We start from the raw sequence: 15,959 nt of genomic DNA on the forward strand, positions 1-15,959 counted from the left end.
AACCCCGGTAACGTTACGGGCATGGATGTATGGATACGTAGGGCCAGCAGCATGACGGAGACAACAGGACAGAGAACACTACAGGTGTGCTTTCACAGGCGATCTGATAGCTAGTTAGTAAATACGCAGGAACACCAAAAGTGGGAGGGAACTTGTGGTTAATAAGTGGATTAATACTGTGATGTCTACACAACTGTGTGAGTCAAATGACTTCAAAACGTTCACGACTTCACTTGAACCGAAGTTGAAAACACCTGTTGATGTGTGTCTTCTTTACGCTGTTGGCTGTTGAGGTTTTTCTCCTGGAACACGTCAAATATATTCTGTACTTACTGCGCCGTCTTGTGTTGAGTGTTTAAATAAGGGTGCTCATCAGTACATTGTTTGTACTGGTGTTATTGTTGAATACATGGTGAATACGTATTTCTAAAATTGTATAAATGGCTGTTGCTGGACCATACGTGCTATTAAAAATGCGGTTTGATATCAGGAATATCTTAAGGATTATAATTTACAATATACATTGACTAGTTTGTAGGAGTCAGTGGGCTCAGTATTCTATTCAATATTTTGTTGTCTTTATTGTAAAGGAATACTACAAAATAATGTTTGTGGTCCTTGCTTTTTACAGATCTGGTGGTGTTTCCCTGGCTGTCAGAGGATGTGGCCTTAACAGATTTCTTCCACCCATTATTCTCAGTGTGTGTGTATATGTGGACATGTCTGTGTATTGTCCGTTCAAGTTTCAAGATGCACATTCACACACTCGTACACACATGCATACTGCCAAAACTGACACAGCCTGTTTGTCTCACTCCCAACCATGACTACAAGCTCAAATGTGAAGAACTTTTTTTTTTTTTTTTTTTTTAGTTTTTACATGTAAAAAAAAATTCTTCTTGGTTTCCACAAGATGATGGAACACCGGAGTACATTTTGTCCTGCCACAAATTGGGACTTCACACACTGCCGAGAGGTGACTGCCGAGAGGCTAAACAAACACAAATTGAATCAAGGATTTGTGCCTAATTGTTACATGTTTTCTATTTGACATTTAAGCAAATTGCTTTACATGTGAGGAACATTTATTGTGTGGGATTGCTTATGTGTATGAGCAATTATTTTTAATGTATGTCATTCCCAGCGTGATGGTACAGTCTTACATATGTTATGTAACCAAGCCCATAGTTGAAGTTGAATTGTCTAAATTCAGTGACTTTTCCTTAACCTTATCAGCAAGTGTTGAAGGGAAGGCGATGGAAACGTCAAAGCTTTGACAGTTCAAAAGCAGCTTTTAAAGACGGGAACTCTGACCTAGAGGAAGTCTCTGACTGATGCCTGGTCTCATCCCACGAGGCATCTGGAGACTTGGAAGAATAGACTCCTTCCTTGAAGGTTATGAATTATCCAAGTGGTAGAGTCTGTCAACTTCAAAACAGTTTTTCCCATTTGTTGACCGCAAATTCTAGTGTTCCAGTAATCCCTTGTCATAGGTCCAGGTGTTTGTACTGCTTTATGTACGAAAGCATACTTAAGACAAGACGAAGCACAATTGTATAGGTTTAGGCTTAAAAGTTAAGTGTCGACCTGTTGTGCATTTCAGTCCCTGAAAGTATTGTATAAAAGCCATTTGAGACGCTTGCTAAGTGATCAGCACCACTCAGTGCTCTTACTTACCTAAAATGGTTTTCTGACAATGCCAGCAGAATTAACAGCTCATGTTTTTCCTCCTTAATTGATATTCTGTAAAAGACAAAAAAAAATCTGGGTTCCTTTTGATGAAGGGATCTCATCAGTTCACAGTTGTTGAAGCAGACAAGCCTTAGTGTAACGGAGGCTTTCTTTTCCTAAACGAGCATTCCCACTGAATTACAGCCCCTCACCTTCCTCCTGAGTAAGTTTGTTCTCACACTTCTTACTGAGAGAAGTGTGATGTGTAAATTCACCTCATACATTACTCTGATATGTTTCATTTTTCAAAATTAAATATATATATAAAAAATATATATTTTTTGTTAGTCTATACATTGTAGATTTTTTACATAAATGGCAATATTAGTTTAAAGTTTAGAGTGCATTGTAGATGAGCTGAATAAGGGGGGATATTTGACATTTGACACCGTGATGGCAGAGGAAAAGGGTCAACAGATGATAAATGAAAAAGCGTTTGATGTATCCTTGATTCCAGTTTTAGTTGTAAGGTGTATCATCAGCTACCCAGATGATTTTTCTTTCTTTCCACTTGGGGGATTTTGTGCCACAGTCTTGTTGAAGTCTTCTTACTTTAGCAGTGAGGCACTGAGGAAAAATGTCGGAATATTTTTGTCTCTAACAGTAATTATGCAACTGGTATTTGAATGTAGCTACCATACAAATGTGGATCATCTTCATTTTCAAAGTTGTGTTGCTGGGTTTTGTCAGTACAGTATACTAGTTTCCATTTCACCTTTTTCTAATGTTTGCCCTCAAAAAAGTGGCTCTCAGTGACATAGACTCACTTCTTATAGCCTGCACATTTATTTGGAGGCAGACGTCCGTATTTGGGTGTAAGGTAATGGATAGCCTAATATGGAGAACAAACAGTGTTATTGTGATGTTATTCCCATGTCATGTTGTGAATGGTTTTTACCAACATGTAATCACAAATGGGAGGTAGAGCACGTCATGTGTTTAATTTCTACAAAAAGAGATGAAGAAAAAGACCTATACAAATCAATAGTGTGGCCTTTTCATTCTCAAGACTTAAGACAACATGATGGGAGAGTGATACCTTATCAGTGCCTGAACTTGTATTTTCATTTAAGACAGTTTTATTTTGTGATCCATATCATTTCATATATCATGGAGATTAAAGAGGTACTTGTTCATTCCCCCACCCTCCCTTCTCCTAATGCTTTTTTCAATTTTCAGGAAGAAGTTTAAATGGTATAAAGAGATTTTCTTTCAGTGTATCTAGTTAAATAAATAAATGTTATGTAGATCTTGTTCAGTTTTTATTCCCTTTTTTTCCTAATTATTCAACTGGATTATATTGTCCAAACTGCTGTTTTAGTTAAGGTAATGGGTCCAGGTCATGAGTTTTTGTTCTATCTGCCCTATATTGCTATATCATTTGACATCACTTGACAACCGGGTTCAAGAGATGCTGCTTTTGGCTCAGATTGTCTGTCTGCTTTTGCTGCACATTAACATGTTTCAGTGTACGTGTTGCTTCAATTTCAATGTAGGGAGTGAGTTTTATTTTCTGTCGTAGCTGGAACCTCTAATGACTTGGAGCATTTTAAGTTTCTGTATATCGGAGTGCAAGTCCTTTGCTGCAGTGACTTTCAGTATATTCAGGATTGTCTCCAGTGACTATTTTCACCTCCTTACCTTTCACTCTTCCAGCTCTTCGATGCCATTGACAGTGACTTTTTGTGAGAAGTTCTAATCACTTCTTTCAAAAAGTTGTATTTGAAGTTTTTCTTTTTAATATTACAAGATCAATAATTGTACTGAATATTGCTGGTTTGTTCCATAAGGAAATCTGACTTGATGTCATTTAGTATTCTGTGAGCATCCTATCAGCCTACATACTCAAATTATTTGTTTGGGGGTGGGGGGACCTTTTTTTTTTTTTTTTTTTTTCTTTACACTAGTCTTGACATAGACACAATGAAATCTGCAGAAAAGCAAGCCAACCACTGCAGGAGCACATGATGTCAACAGAAAATTACAATATTATGATGGAAAAATGTTAAGTTGACGGGCTTGAACTTGTTTTGGTATAAGAAAGCAGTAATAAAACACTTGCTTTCAACAGTTTTGTCATATCTTTGTTGAACTATAAGGGGAGACTATTGAGTGTTAAAATACATTCACAGGTACAGAGCCTAACATCTTGGGAGTGAGGACACTGTTGACTCCTGCAGGGTCCTCAGGGTGCCTCACTCGATCTCTCTCTCTCTCTCTCTCACGCTCTCTCTCGCTCTCTTTTTCTTTCTTTCTTTTTCTTTTTTTATATATATATATATAAATATATATAGTTGAGAACTGTCCTGTATATAACAGTAATGTAGCAATAAATGTGCCATTTTTAATAACAGATTATACCTTTTCCAATGTCTGGCTTTTGAATATTGTATACATAAAAAGGAAAATAAAGGAAAACAATGTAATAAAGGGTTTATTGTAGTTCGGAAAATGAATTTGTTCATATTTGCCATTGTTCAAAGCCGGTTAGGGAACAAATCCTTCATGATTATGCAACCAAAGCACCACATATAAATTTAAGACATGATACAAGTAAATGCTAGTTGATTTCATAAAGTCAGCATGTGCAGGATTGAAATCTGTAGTTATTATTAATGTATTACCACATGGTAGCCTAAGGCAGGGTACGCAGAGGCTTTAAAACAAATCTGTGTTGTCAACAGAGACCTTTGAAATGGTGGCCTGAAATGACCCGTAGCTGTTGCCATAGACGGTTAAAGAGGCTGTTGCACGCAGCCTGTTGGTTATTTATAACAGGCATAAGAAAAGGCAGCCCGGGGTCCTTAACGGCCATCATTGAGAAAACGTTTTCGAGGAGCTACTAGCTAAAGAACGTAGTGAACGAACTACAACTGAGAGGTCAGGATGATTCAGAAAATACTACATAAAGTCATCGGTACCAAGTACATTTCTATTCTGAGGACGTGGTAAGTTTAATCAACAACAGAGATGGAGTAACGTTATTATAGTAGAAATATTTTTTAAGTAACTTACTTCCGTTATGTTCAAAATGCTCTCTGTCCTTCTGTGTTTCGCTTAATACAGTCTGGGCTTACTAGCTAACGTTAGCTTAACCTGCCTGTTTATTTTCTACTGACGTAGCTAGCTTTAAATTACTTTAAAGCCCTAAATAACGTTATCTCAGTACAGAACGGCTCATATTCTTTTTATCAAAAATAGTGTATCAGTTTAATTATGAGATATTTCATCAGGTTGCTTCAATTTCGTTGCAGAGGTACTGCACGTATATGTACAATAACAATAAAGGCATTCTTTTCTATTTTATAGTGTAAGAAACCTCAAAATTATGCAAAATCAAAAATATATATTATCAGAATTCAATATGTGCGTTAATGCCATTTTGTGTTTTTTGTAACAATATTTTCTCAATTTCACAATGAAATTCTACTTCTTATACTAGCGCTATTTGTTTTTGTATAACTATATTGACAGCACAGCACTATAATTGACCTTGCAATGTGCACACAGAGAAAAATTCAGATGGCGTCTGCTTCACAGTGAATGATTAATTATTAACAAACAAACGTAACTACTAACTAATCAACTTTTAAAACCTTTATCAGCTCACTAATTCCTTGACCCATTGTTTAATCAGAAATTCACTTTTGCCCATGTACGACAACTTAAACCAGCGTTGTGTGTTCAAGCTAGTTTCATTTGGTTCTAGTTGTCAGTAATCACAAATCTTATGACCTATAATTAATACTAATTATAGTAATGATGTCGTAAAAATATTAACTACTGACTAAGGTGGGGGGAAAATAAGTTATTTTTGTAAGTTCAAACTGCTCCAGTTGACAGTTCTTCAGAATATGAATATGAATATGGGTTGGCCAGATAGCTCAGTTGGTAGCGCCCCCCCCCCCGTCCATATATAGAGGTTTACTCCTTGATACAATGGGCCAGGGTTCAACTCCTACCTGCTGCCCTTTGCTACATGTCATTCCCCCCTCTCTCTCCTTTCATATCTTCAGCTGTCCTGTCTAAAAATAAAAGCTGAAAATGCCCCCAAAAAAAGAATATGGTAGGTTTTTTGTGAGTTAACCACCATTACTGTCAGTTTGTGCATGGACTTGGAGAAGGTTGCCTGCTGAAACATAAAAATGCTGTCCAGACAAAAGTGCAAGAACATCATGCCACCTGAATTAAGGAGTATCCAAGTTGCTCTTGATACATGTGTTGCAGTCAATGCCATCAATGAATCCCATTGTATTTTCCATCAAGGGCACCAAATATGGCTGTCTGGGGAACAGTTGGTGGGGTGGCACTCGTTCACTTCACAGACTGGCGATTGGTCCTGGACTATGTGCCATACATTAAAGGGAAGTTCAGCAAGGATGACTAAAGTCCCACACAACTACATTGTGAGTGTATTGCTATTATAACCAAAACTTGTGTAGCTGAGCTTTTGTTCACACACTGTGTTTGCAATGTGCAGTTGGATTGCTCATTAGCTTTAGCCCCACCCATGTACTTGTGATAAGATGCAGATAGGTGTAGGCCATGCCAGGTGTAGGAACTGAACATTCAAGTAAACACACTTGAGTATTGATTAAAGTTTCGGTTACCTTGCATACACTTGGCAGTTTGTAGGAACTCAACTCATGCATCTGTAAAAGCAACCTCATACTGAGGCCAGAAATCACTGCTATTCGAAAACATCTGTAGTGCTCACTAAAAAAAGCTTAGTGCAGGATAAAGGCCATAGAGTTCTTGTAAACTTGGTAAGATGACAACTGTGCATAAATAAAGGCGTCATGCCTCTAATCTGAAAGCCTTGCAAAAGTTAGTTTTAGAATAGAAACAGAGTCAATTTATGACAAAATAAAGGTTTAGAAAAAGTATGCATTAAGCAGAACCGGTCCGACATATTTATTTCAATTTCGATTGTTCAAATTATTTTTGGGATGTAGTAGTTAGAGCTTGACTAGTTTTAAATGGTAAATTTAGATACTTTTTTTCACTCTGTTCATAATTCTGAATGATGTGGCAACATGTTTGGTACTGACCATTTGTGCTTTCCTACAATAATCAAGTATAATATCAGTATTACTTATATTGGAATTTTAAATCCAAGACAATATCCATGAGACCCATTCTGCTATCACGTTACAGACATTATATTGATATTTCCGAGCCTTATTTAAGTTGATACACCTTCAGAGCCCTCCTCACCATCCCGAACCCACTGCCACTTCCACCATACCCCTCAACCCCTACTTGGATGTGGTCTTGTCAGAAATCAAACCTCAGAGACAGGAAGTATGTGCTTTTCTTACACACTGATGTGTCCATGTACAATTGCTAACGGATGGGCTGTGTGTCTTGCCTACAGGACCAGAGCTTGGCAATGGGCACATGGGTGGAATGCTTACACAAGCAAGCTTAAGTATGATGCCCTGGCTTAACAATCAGTCACCGAGGGCTTGTTAGGAGTTTGGACTAGGAGATCCACTCTGTATAAATGCTGTTTTTGATGCATTATTATTTAATGTGCATAAATCTTTATTTTCTCCAATGTGTCCAGTTATTTTGCAAAATGCCAACTATTAAAAAGTTTTGTTTAAATTGTTTGCTGAGAGTTTGTTTTTTTTATCTATTTTGAGTTTAATGCTGATTTACTTTTCTTTTGCATGAGGCTTTTGTACACCTCATATTTGCCAACGGGTTATGACCAATAGTACTGTAAAAGTATTGTGAAATAAAAATGTATATGTAAAGTCAGTGATAGTATAATTCCTGTTGAATCACACATATTGACCGAGGGTTATGGGCCTAGGTGCACACTAAGAATACGCCAGTTTCGCCCAGACATTATACTCACGTTATCAGCCAGACTGCGAAATTTGCGTGGATAATGTCTTTCATTTCTCCCATCGAAGGGGGAGGGGACTGAAAGAGGAGAGGGGAGAAGGGATTTAACATAGCGAGAGGGAGAAAGCGAGATAGTGTCTTCAAGATGGATAAAAACGAGTAAGTATATCACGTGAAGGCTTATGAAACCACCACCAACTGTATGCATTGTAATTGTGTCGTTTGATGCGCGATATGTCGTTTTCATAATATATTTGGAAAGTATGTTTATCACCGATTGGGCAGCTGCACTCTGGTTTCGCATTTGCAAATAGCAATGCTGTGGTCTCCAGCTAGGATGTCGGTCTTATTTGTAGCATCATTTTAAATGTGCTTTAATTTATTTTAATTTCCCTGATATTTACAGCTAATGTTTAGTTAAGTATGGAGTCGGTACACTGCGTCGACAGTGTGCTATTTCGACAGATTTGAGCCATACAAAGCGGGTCGCATTTTTTCTGCATCGTTGTTGCATACACAAAGCCTCCACAAATGCATGATATGCTTAAAAAATGGTGTCTGTGTTTTAGCAATAAGATAGACTTTGTTCATTCATAAAAGCCGGCTCCAAGTCGGAATGACAAGGGTAGGCATTGTGGTGAAACGGCTCTCATGTTTCACGTAGGTAACGTGGAACTTTCACATTTTGTGTTACTGAGCATGCTACAAGTGAGGAACGCGATATTACTACATATAGTATTTGTAATTATTCAACGGAGTCTATTATTGTTGTCACGGCATCTGCGTGATTACTATTTACGGACTATTTGTAGCCGTAGCCTAATTTATGTTTCCCATAGGTTAACATTGATGTAGTGCTAGCTTCTAGCGTCAAGCTGGACAATAAAAAATAACACTTCCGGTAAACATTTCAAAACAAAATACTAACAGCAATAATAAATTCTGTGGTAAATGTTGGTGTTTCACCTTCACGTAACTTTTCTCGTGATGTTATCAGGTTCTTGAATTGGATTAGGTTAAATAACCCAAAGCTTTAGATAACCAAAGAGCTCAATTTGAAAATTAAACTAAACTAACGTTATTTTCAAAGACTTGCCAGAATATTTTAGTTCAAGGGGGAGACTTTGACCTGGTTTTGAAAGCACTGTAAAGCTAGAGAGCTAATACTAGTTTCAGATTGTTTAGGAGCCTATTTCAACCCAGATAGCTAGCTTAACTGTTGAAAAATATTTTCTGATGTTAATATTATATTAACGTTACTTTAATTTAAACTAATTTCATTGAGATCTAATTTGGAAGGGAGTCCTGAAAGTAAAAAAAATATATATGTATATGGCTGGGGAACAATAATATAATAAAGTAATACAGGTGTATCCCACCTTTGATGCGTTTATTCCGTAGAAAGTGTGTGCTAACTTCCGGTCTCGTCCTGGATGGCTGACATGTATTGACCATGGTATTGACGCAGCCGCGTTGTCCTATGTTTTCCTTGCGGATGTAGCCCTCGTGCCCAGTCAACTACAGGCAGGTAGTGATTTGGCCGAGGTCCGCAGCGGAGCGATCTGCGCGACGACAAAGAGATGAGATGTTAGCAGGGAGATCCCATTACACAGGACGCATGTTATAATATGGTCGAAACAAAAGCGTAAGAAGCGATAGGCCCGACATCCAAAAAATCCTTAAATCCAATCCGCAGTAACTTTTAGTGGATTTATAGGCAACTCGCGTGGGAAATGGAGAAGAAAAGGTGGGATTGCACTGCTCTCCCCAAGGGCTGGAAAATGGAAGAAGTGACCAGAAAGTCGGGTTTGTCAGCTGGAAAAAGCGATGTCTATTATTTTAGGTACTAAACGAACGAGGGCTTGCAAAACTTATACGTGCACAAGACACCGAGTTTGCGTACGGAAACAGACAGCTGTATGATAAGAGGGGACGGTGGTCTGTATAAAGTTTGGGGGGGGGGGGGGGGACTGTTTGCAGCCGGGTAACAAGGCCAGCCAGGCCAGCTCCTCACAATAATTGTTAAGATAAGAAGCAGTCTGTCCAACCGTGCAGCTTAGTAGTAGCATCGCCTTCGATGAATACAACTCGGTGTCATCTCAGTTAATACTCTTTATTTCCCATTGAAGTGAATCTACAACGCCAGATTTGTTTTCATTTAGCAGAGGAGAAGAGCAAGATGAGGAACAGAGGCAAGAGAGGGGGGAGGCGGGTCGGTTGTATAGTTTGTGGTAGGCTAACTGTCCACTCATACTGGTGTTAACTGTGGTGTGTGATGATGTAAGATACATTTGCATGAGTTACTAGCACGTATCCACCCACAGATGTTCCTTTTGTTGGTCATTGCTAAGACTTATAAAATATTGTTTCCATTCTGAAACATACGGTCAAGTGTTAATATTGCCATGTTTACGTGTTCACTGGTTCTTAGGGGTTCATTTTAAGGCTGTGTATGCATATATATATATATATAACAATGTTTTTGTATATAGTCTGCTCATTATACAAACGTGTGCAGCTTAGATACCAAGGCTGTGGTAGAGTGTACATCAAAGATTGCATCCATTTCACAAAGTAATGTGATTTTAGTGTCATTGCCCACTTGAATGTGATCTGCTTCTTTTTGCTTTTGACCTGTTGCATGTTGTGGTTTTTGTCTGCTGTGTCTGTGTTTTGAAGTGTGACCTGCTGCCGTCGTTGTCTCTGTTTGTTTTTTAGTCTTGATACCTTTTCTGTTTTTGTAAAAGATGATTCAAGTATAATAGTAGTTTTCTCATGTCTCTGCCTCCCCGCCAGTCCATCTGGGAAGAAGTTTCGGAGCAAGCCTCAGCTGGCCCGTTACCTTGGTAACCAGATGGACCTCAGCTCCTTTGATTTCCGCACGGGGAAGATGCTGATGAGCAAGCTGAACAAGAACCGTCAGAGACTGCGCTATGATAACAATAACCAGAACAAGGTGAGGCAAACAGGCTCATGATGACCAGCCACGGACTGCCAAACACCAACACTACACCATCACTAATGTTAACAGGTCGAGCAGTGCACATACACATCAGCTGCAGACTAGAACCAACCACTCATTTAGTGACTTTAATATAGGTGCAAGTAGGGCTAGGCAATATATTGATATTATATCAATGTAGTGATATGAGACTAGATATCCTCTTAGATTTGGGTTATTGTGATGTGACATAAGTTTTAAAGGCTGCCTTATAGCGTTTTTCCATTATTGGTACCAGCTCGACTCGCCTTGACTTGACTCAACTCTCCTGCGGTGTACCTACTTATGAGTGAGGCGAGCTGTGGCTGGTCGTCATCGCAGGAAACTGCTATGACCCAACGCGACACACACACACACACACACACACACAGAATGTCAAAGGTGTTTCTTTTGATTCTCGGCATGTTGCCACAGCCAAAGGCAAATTAGTTTTTAATGAACCTGGAAGCAGCAAAAAGAAAAACGCTGGATAAACTATTTACCAGTAACCACGGTGGGTTTGTTCAGGGCCCCCCCCCGCCCCCAACTGTTGCTAGCCCCGTCTCCAACCAATCAGTAGTCTGCAGGTTTTCACGTCACCTTTTGGTATCGCCTCAGCTCGCAGGTTATTTTCGTAATAGAAAACCAAAAAGTCTAGGCAAGTTGAGTAGATACCATGCAGTGGAAAAACACCATTACATTTAAGTGATGTACTTTTTCTGAACTTACCAGACAGTTCTAGCTGCTCTGTTATTTGCCTTTTTTCCCCACTTAGACATTTGTCCATAATGTCCACATTACTGATGATTATTTATCTAAAATCTAAGTGTGAAGATATTTTGTTAATGCACCATTTGTCAACCCCAGAATATCGCCGCAATATCAATATCGAGGTATTTGGTCAAGCATATCATGATATCTTATTTTCTTCCTATCGCCCAGCCCTAGGTGCAAGTTTGGTTGCGGTCACTTGGTTGCATCTTTAAAACAAAAGTATTGTACTCCAACAGCACCACGAACAAGGCAACATTTTATATTGCTTGTCAAACTTTTATTAATGTAGACAGCTAACTACTTATGTAAATGTGCTGTATTTATATAGCGCCTTTCCAGTCTTAACAACTGCTCAAAGCGCTTTTACATCATACAGGATACATTCACCATTCATACACTGTGGCCGAGGCTGCCGCACAAGGTGCCCCCTGCTCATCAGATAAACACTCACACACACACTCCGATGCGCAGCACCGGGGGCAACTCGGGGTTCAGTGTCTTGCCCAAGGACACTTCGACAATGACTGCAGGGGCGGGGAACCACCAACCTTCCGATTGGCAGGCAACCGCCCTACCACTGAGCCACAGCCGCCCTTATCTATACAATAATTATAAATGCCTACTGTTGTCAGACAAGACAACGAAACTGATGCCTTATTTCAATCTTCTGAAACTTTGCTACTCATCAGATCTGGAGGGAGACTAATGTAAGGTAATCTTTTATAAAATTAGTTGTCACCAAACTCTGTTGCATTGGAGTTTTTAATAATCACTTTTTTATGGACTTGTAGATTCTCTGGCGAGTCTGGTATAAAAGTCTAATGAATAATTGTATATAATGGCATATTATTGTTGAAAATCAGTAACTTGAAGAGGTATATTTTATCAGCACACCCGATGGCATAGTGTTGATAAAAGACAGCAAAATTGTTATTTTCCTTTCAAACTTGATTTCATATGCTGCATTTTTTCAGTTAACTGGTTTCAGCACCGACATGGGCCTCTAAGAGCTGTATGAATGATGTCTGCATGTGGAATAACCGGCCATATTCTGTCTCTTTGCTCATTCATATTTTCCTGTCCATCCTGGCTTCATTCTCACTCTGTGCTTGATATTTTTAAGGGCAAACCTGACTTGAACACATCACTCCCAGTCAGGCAGACAGCCTCCATCTTTAAGCAGCCTGTTACCAAGGTTACCAACCACCCAAACAACAAAGTGAAGACGGACCCTCAGAAAGCTGTCGACCAGCCCAGACAGGTGAACATTCTCCGTCTGTTACTGTTAACACCATCCCGTACAAACCAAAACCCAAGATATCTGATGCTAAGCTAATGCTGGATGGGAATGTGCTATATTGAAACTGGATGGACCAGACCTGTGTTTTAGTATTTTAATGGTGTATTATTTTTTTTATGTACTGGAAACGGCAACATATTTTCATTTAAATGATTTGGTTTGATTTCGCGTCGAAAGGAGCCAGTTGAGGTGGTTCGGGCATCTGGTGAGGATGCCTCCTGGGCGCCTCCCTAGGGAGGTGTTCCAGGCACGTCCAGCTGGGAGGAGGTCTCGGTGAAGACCCAGGACTAGGTGGCGAGATTATATCTCCAACCTGGTCTGGGAACGCCTCGGGATCCCCCAGTCGGAGTTGGTTGATGTGGCTCGGGAAAGGGAAGTTTGGGGTCCCCTGCTGGAGCTGCTGCCCCCGCGACCCGATACCGGTTAAGCGGTCAAAGATGGATGGATGGATGGTTTGATTCATTTGAAGGATTTGTGTCAAAACTGACTGCAGCTAATATTTTTTTGTCTACAGCTATTTTGGGAGAAGAAACTTAGTGGGCTCAATGCCTATGACATTGCAGAGGAGCTGGTGAAAACAATGGAACTGCCTAAAGGTCTGCAAGGTAATATACACAAGTTAAACACTGATTCTTCAGATAGAAAAAAACAAAAACATTCTGAAGTGACATTAGTGCTCAGCGCCAGTTTGAAAATGTTTCTGTATAAGATGTAACTAACTCTCAGGAGAGTTGCGGCTTTGGTGTTTCTTCAAAATGACCTTTAACCACACGTTTGGGCCTTCAGGCGTTGGTCCAGGCTGCACAGACAAGACTCTCCTGTCGGCCATTGCGAGCGCTCTGCACACTAGCGCTGCTCCCATCACCGGCCAGCTGTCTGCAGCTGTGGAGAAGAACCCAGGAGTCTGGCTCAACACCACACAGCCGCTGTGCAAGGCCTTCATAGTCACTGATGAGGACATCAGGTGGGCGTTCACGGGACTCATCCTTACAAGGATCACCTGTTGTTGTTGTTGTTGTTGTTGTTGTTGTTGTTGTTGTTTTTGTTTTTGTGCTAGGTGGTAGAAGCTGTTTGTTAATTGCTGGAGCCAATATCAATATCGGATCCAAAATTCTGTTCCTCATTTGAACTTTTTTGCTTTGAGCAAAATGTATCAGCTTATGTGTGCCTTGAAACATTGTCCATCAGTGTATTTAAAAGCAGGAAATGACTACAGTCAGTGTGAATAATGGCATATTGTATCTGTTTTTCCCAGTTCATGAGCTATGGGCTTCCATTGTATATTCTGAAGCACAGTAACAACTATGAAAAAGATGAGTCACAAAGACATAATGGAGAAATCTTTGGAATTTTAAAATTTCTTCACCCACCCCACCACCCGATTTCCCCCCCCCCCCTCTGAAGTTGACAGAGTCTGTTCCACAGTCCATAACAAGTGACCCTGCTCTTTGTAAAGACGCACCATCTGTTCGCTGCTTATTCAGTGGCTGTTATAGGCAGCTGTAACTGCCAACTGTAACAGCTTCCTGTTGTGTTTGTGTGTAGGAAACAGGAGGAGCTGGTGTACAGTGTGAGGAAAAGGCTAGAGGAGGCACTGATGGCTGATATGTTGGCTCATGTCGAAGAGGCTGCCAATGAGGGAGACACTCTGAAGGAGGAGGGCAATGGCAGTGAAGATATGGAGAGCGTATAGCACAGGTTGGTTAAGGGGCAATTTAGGCAAATTATATCGACATTGTTTTACCTGTCCCACCTGCTTGCTGCAGTTAAAAAGGCATTTGAGTCTTGTACTATGTGCATGCATTATTACACAATATAAGATGCAACCTAGCAGTCAAAAAACTAAAGAATGTTTTGTTTTCTTCTAATTGTCAATTCTCTCTTCTTGTAGGGTTTTGTTCAAGACCTGTACACATGACCATGAGCAGTCGGAGCCATACAGCGGTCCTGCCCTGATGAACTGTCCCCGAGTATCAGCGTCCAACTTAAACCTTAACCCGACTTACACCAGTCCAGTTCCACCTAAAGAACTGTCTTCGTCATCTCTCCTGAACCCACAAACACTTGGGGTCTCAAATGCGTCTAGTCATCAGTAACTCCACTGGATGGGACTCATCGACTGCAATTAAATTACTCACCGTATTTCTGAGCTCAGTTGTTTTTTATTTTTTTTTGACTGACATTTTTAAAAATTCCCTTGAACTTTTGAATATTAAAAAATAACGTATCTACAGTGACAAATTCAGTGTTTGATGAGAAGTGTATTTTTTAAGGAAAGGCTTTGAATGGGTTTGTAATCATGTCAAATTCAAACATTTTATGTCAGCAAAAAGTTGATCCGGGTGCTTTTTGTTTTTGTTTTGGGCAGATTGGAAATGAATGTTTTGTATCTTTGGCTCTTGAATTATGATGCACTCCACAAGTTGTCAGACACAAAACACTGTCTTTTCTCGTGGAACCAGTTGAGATGTAACTATACTGAGTTGATATAATTTATATTAGCATCGGTGCCAACCTGCAGGCCGGCTGATGTTACTAATGTAAATGGTGAAGTTTTTAATCCCTTGTACATCCATTGGAAAGGACAGAGTCAAGTTTTTATTGTTGTAATTTCCAGGAAATATTGTAGTACATGACAGGTGTGTCATCCTGTGACTCATGTTCAGTATTGACCCTAAAGGAGACATGTCATTTTGAAGAGGGTTGTTTGAAGTGTGTTTAACTAAAATCTGCTTGGTATTTTACCCTAAGCGTAAAAAGAGCTGTACACATGATGGTAAAGAAATGACTTGAAACCTCTATTGTACAATTATGTTTTGTGGTCCTAATCATTATAGGTGCTTACTGTGAAACATTGCTGTTTAGTCTTTGTTTCTATCAGTTTCAGGCCACGTGTCTTTTTAATGTGTCAATGTTACCACACACATGTTGCCTCTTGGTACACCCACGCACAGAATTGGTGACACAGAAAATTACAGTTTAAAAATTTAGTTTTAATGTCACTTACCATATGAGTTATAACGATTTTGTATTTTTTTTTTTTTATCCCTGTCAAGGATTGATAGTAAATAATGTATCCAGCTGAAATCATGACTATCCCTTCTCAATATCAGCAGGCTGATTGCTGAAATGAATTTGATTGTATTACTTATTAAAAATGAGTCGATATGTCATAAAGTCTGCTACTAGTGTGTCTTTTTTTTTTTTGAAAGTATTGGAAATACTATGGTTAAACCTGTGTTGAGATGCATCTTACCCCCAAAAGTAGATCTTCTAAGGGCCACCATGTGTGGCAGTAATGATTCACACTGCACATTT

The 15,959-nt window shown here is 39.5% G+C and overlaps 3 protein-coding genes across 31 annotated transcripts in view; all 3 read left to right on the plus strand.

The window, feature by feature from the left end:
* tcf3b (transcription factor 3b) overlaps positions 1-3,799 on the plus strand; it is a 30,382-nt gene extending 26,583 nt beyond the window's left edge. For all 21 annotated transcript variants that reach the window (XM_032526334.1, XM_032526325.1, XM_032526330.1 and 18 more), the window contains one exon: positions 632-3,799. The gene's annotated coding sequence lies outside the window, so the exon portion shown is untranslated. The remainder of the gene's footprint in view (positions 1-631) is intronic.
* A 762-nt stretch (positions 3,800-4,561) lies between these two features.
* LOC116695835 (cytochrome b-c1 complex subunit 10) lies at positions 4,562-7,346 on the plus strand. The gene is made up of 3 exons (XM_032526356.1): positions 4,562-4,679; positions 5,998-6,137; positions 7,109-7,346. The coding sequence occupies exons 1-2, from the start codon at positions 4,618-4,620 to the stop codon at positions 6,116-6,118; spliced, it is 183 nt and encodes a 60-aa protein (XP_032382247.1). The 5' UTR covers positions 4,562-4,617; the 3' UTR covers positions 6,119-6,137; positions 7,109-7,346.
* A 191-nt stretch (positions 7,347-7,537) lies between these two features.
* Positions 7,538-15,815, plus strand: mbd3b (methyl-CpG binding domain protein 3b). Of its 9 annotated transcripts, none has more exons than XM_032526349.1 (8): positions 7,622-7,746; positions 9,750-9,818; positions 10,384-10,543; positions 12,465-12,602; positions 13,156-13,246; positions 13,428-13,605; positions 14,187-14,339; positions 14,533-15,815. In XM_032526349.1, the coding sequence occupies exons 1-7, from the start codon at positions 7,733-7,735 to the stop codon at positions 14,332-14,334; spliced, it is 798 nt and encodes a 265-aa protein (XP_032382240.1). In that variant the 5' UTR covers positions 7,622-7,732; the 3' UTR covers positions 14,335-14,339; positions 14,533-15,815. The 9 variants fall into 9 exon arrangements, with proteins under 9 accessions (XP_032382244.1, XP_032382240.1, XP_032382242.1 ...); XM_032526351.1 differs by having other exon boundaries at positions 7,718-7,746; positions 9,750-9,779; XM_032526350.1 differs by having other exon boundaries at positions 7,718-7,746; positions 9,753-9,818.
* The last annotated feature ends 144 nt before the right edge of the window (positions 15,816-15,959 follow it).

This window comes from Etheostoma spectabile, chromosome 9 (assembly GCF_008692095.1).
Source record: "Etheostoma spectabile isolate EspeVRDwgs_2016 chromosome 9, UIUC_Espe_1.0, whole genome shotgun sequence".
NCBI classification, from domain to species: domain Eukaryota; kingdom Metazoa; phylum Chordata; class Actinopteri; order Perciformes; family Percidae; genus Etheostoma; species Etheostoma spectabile.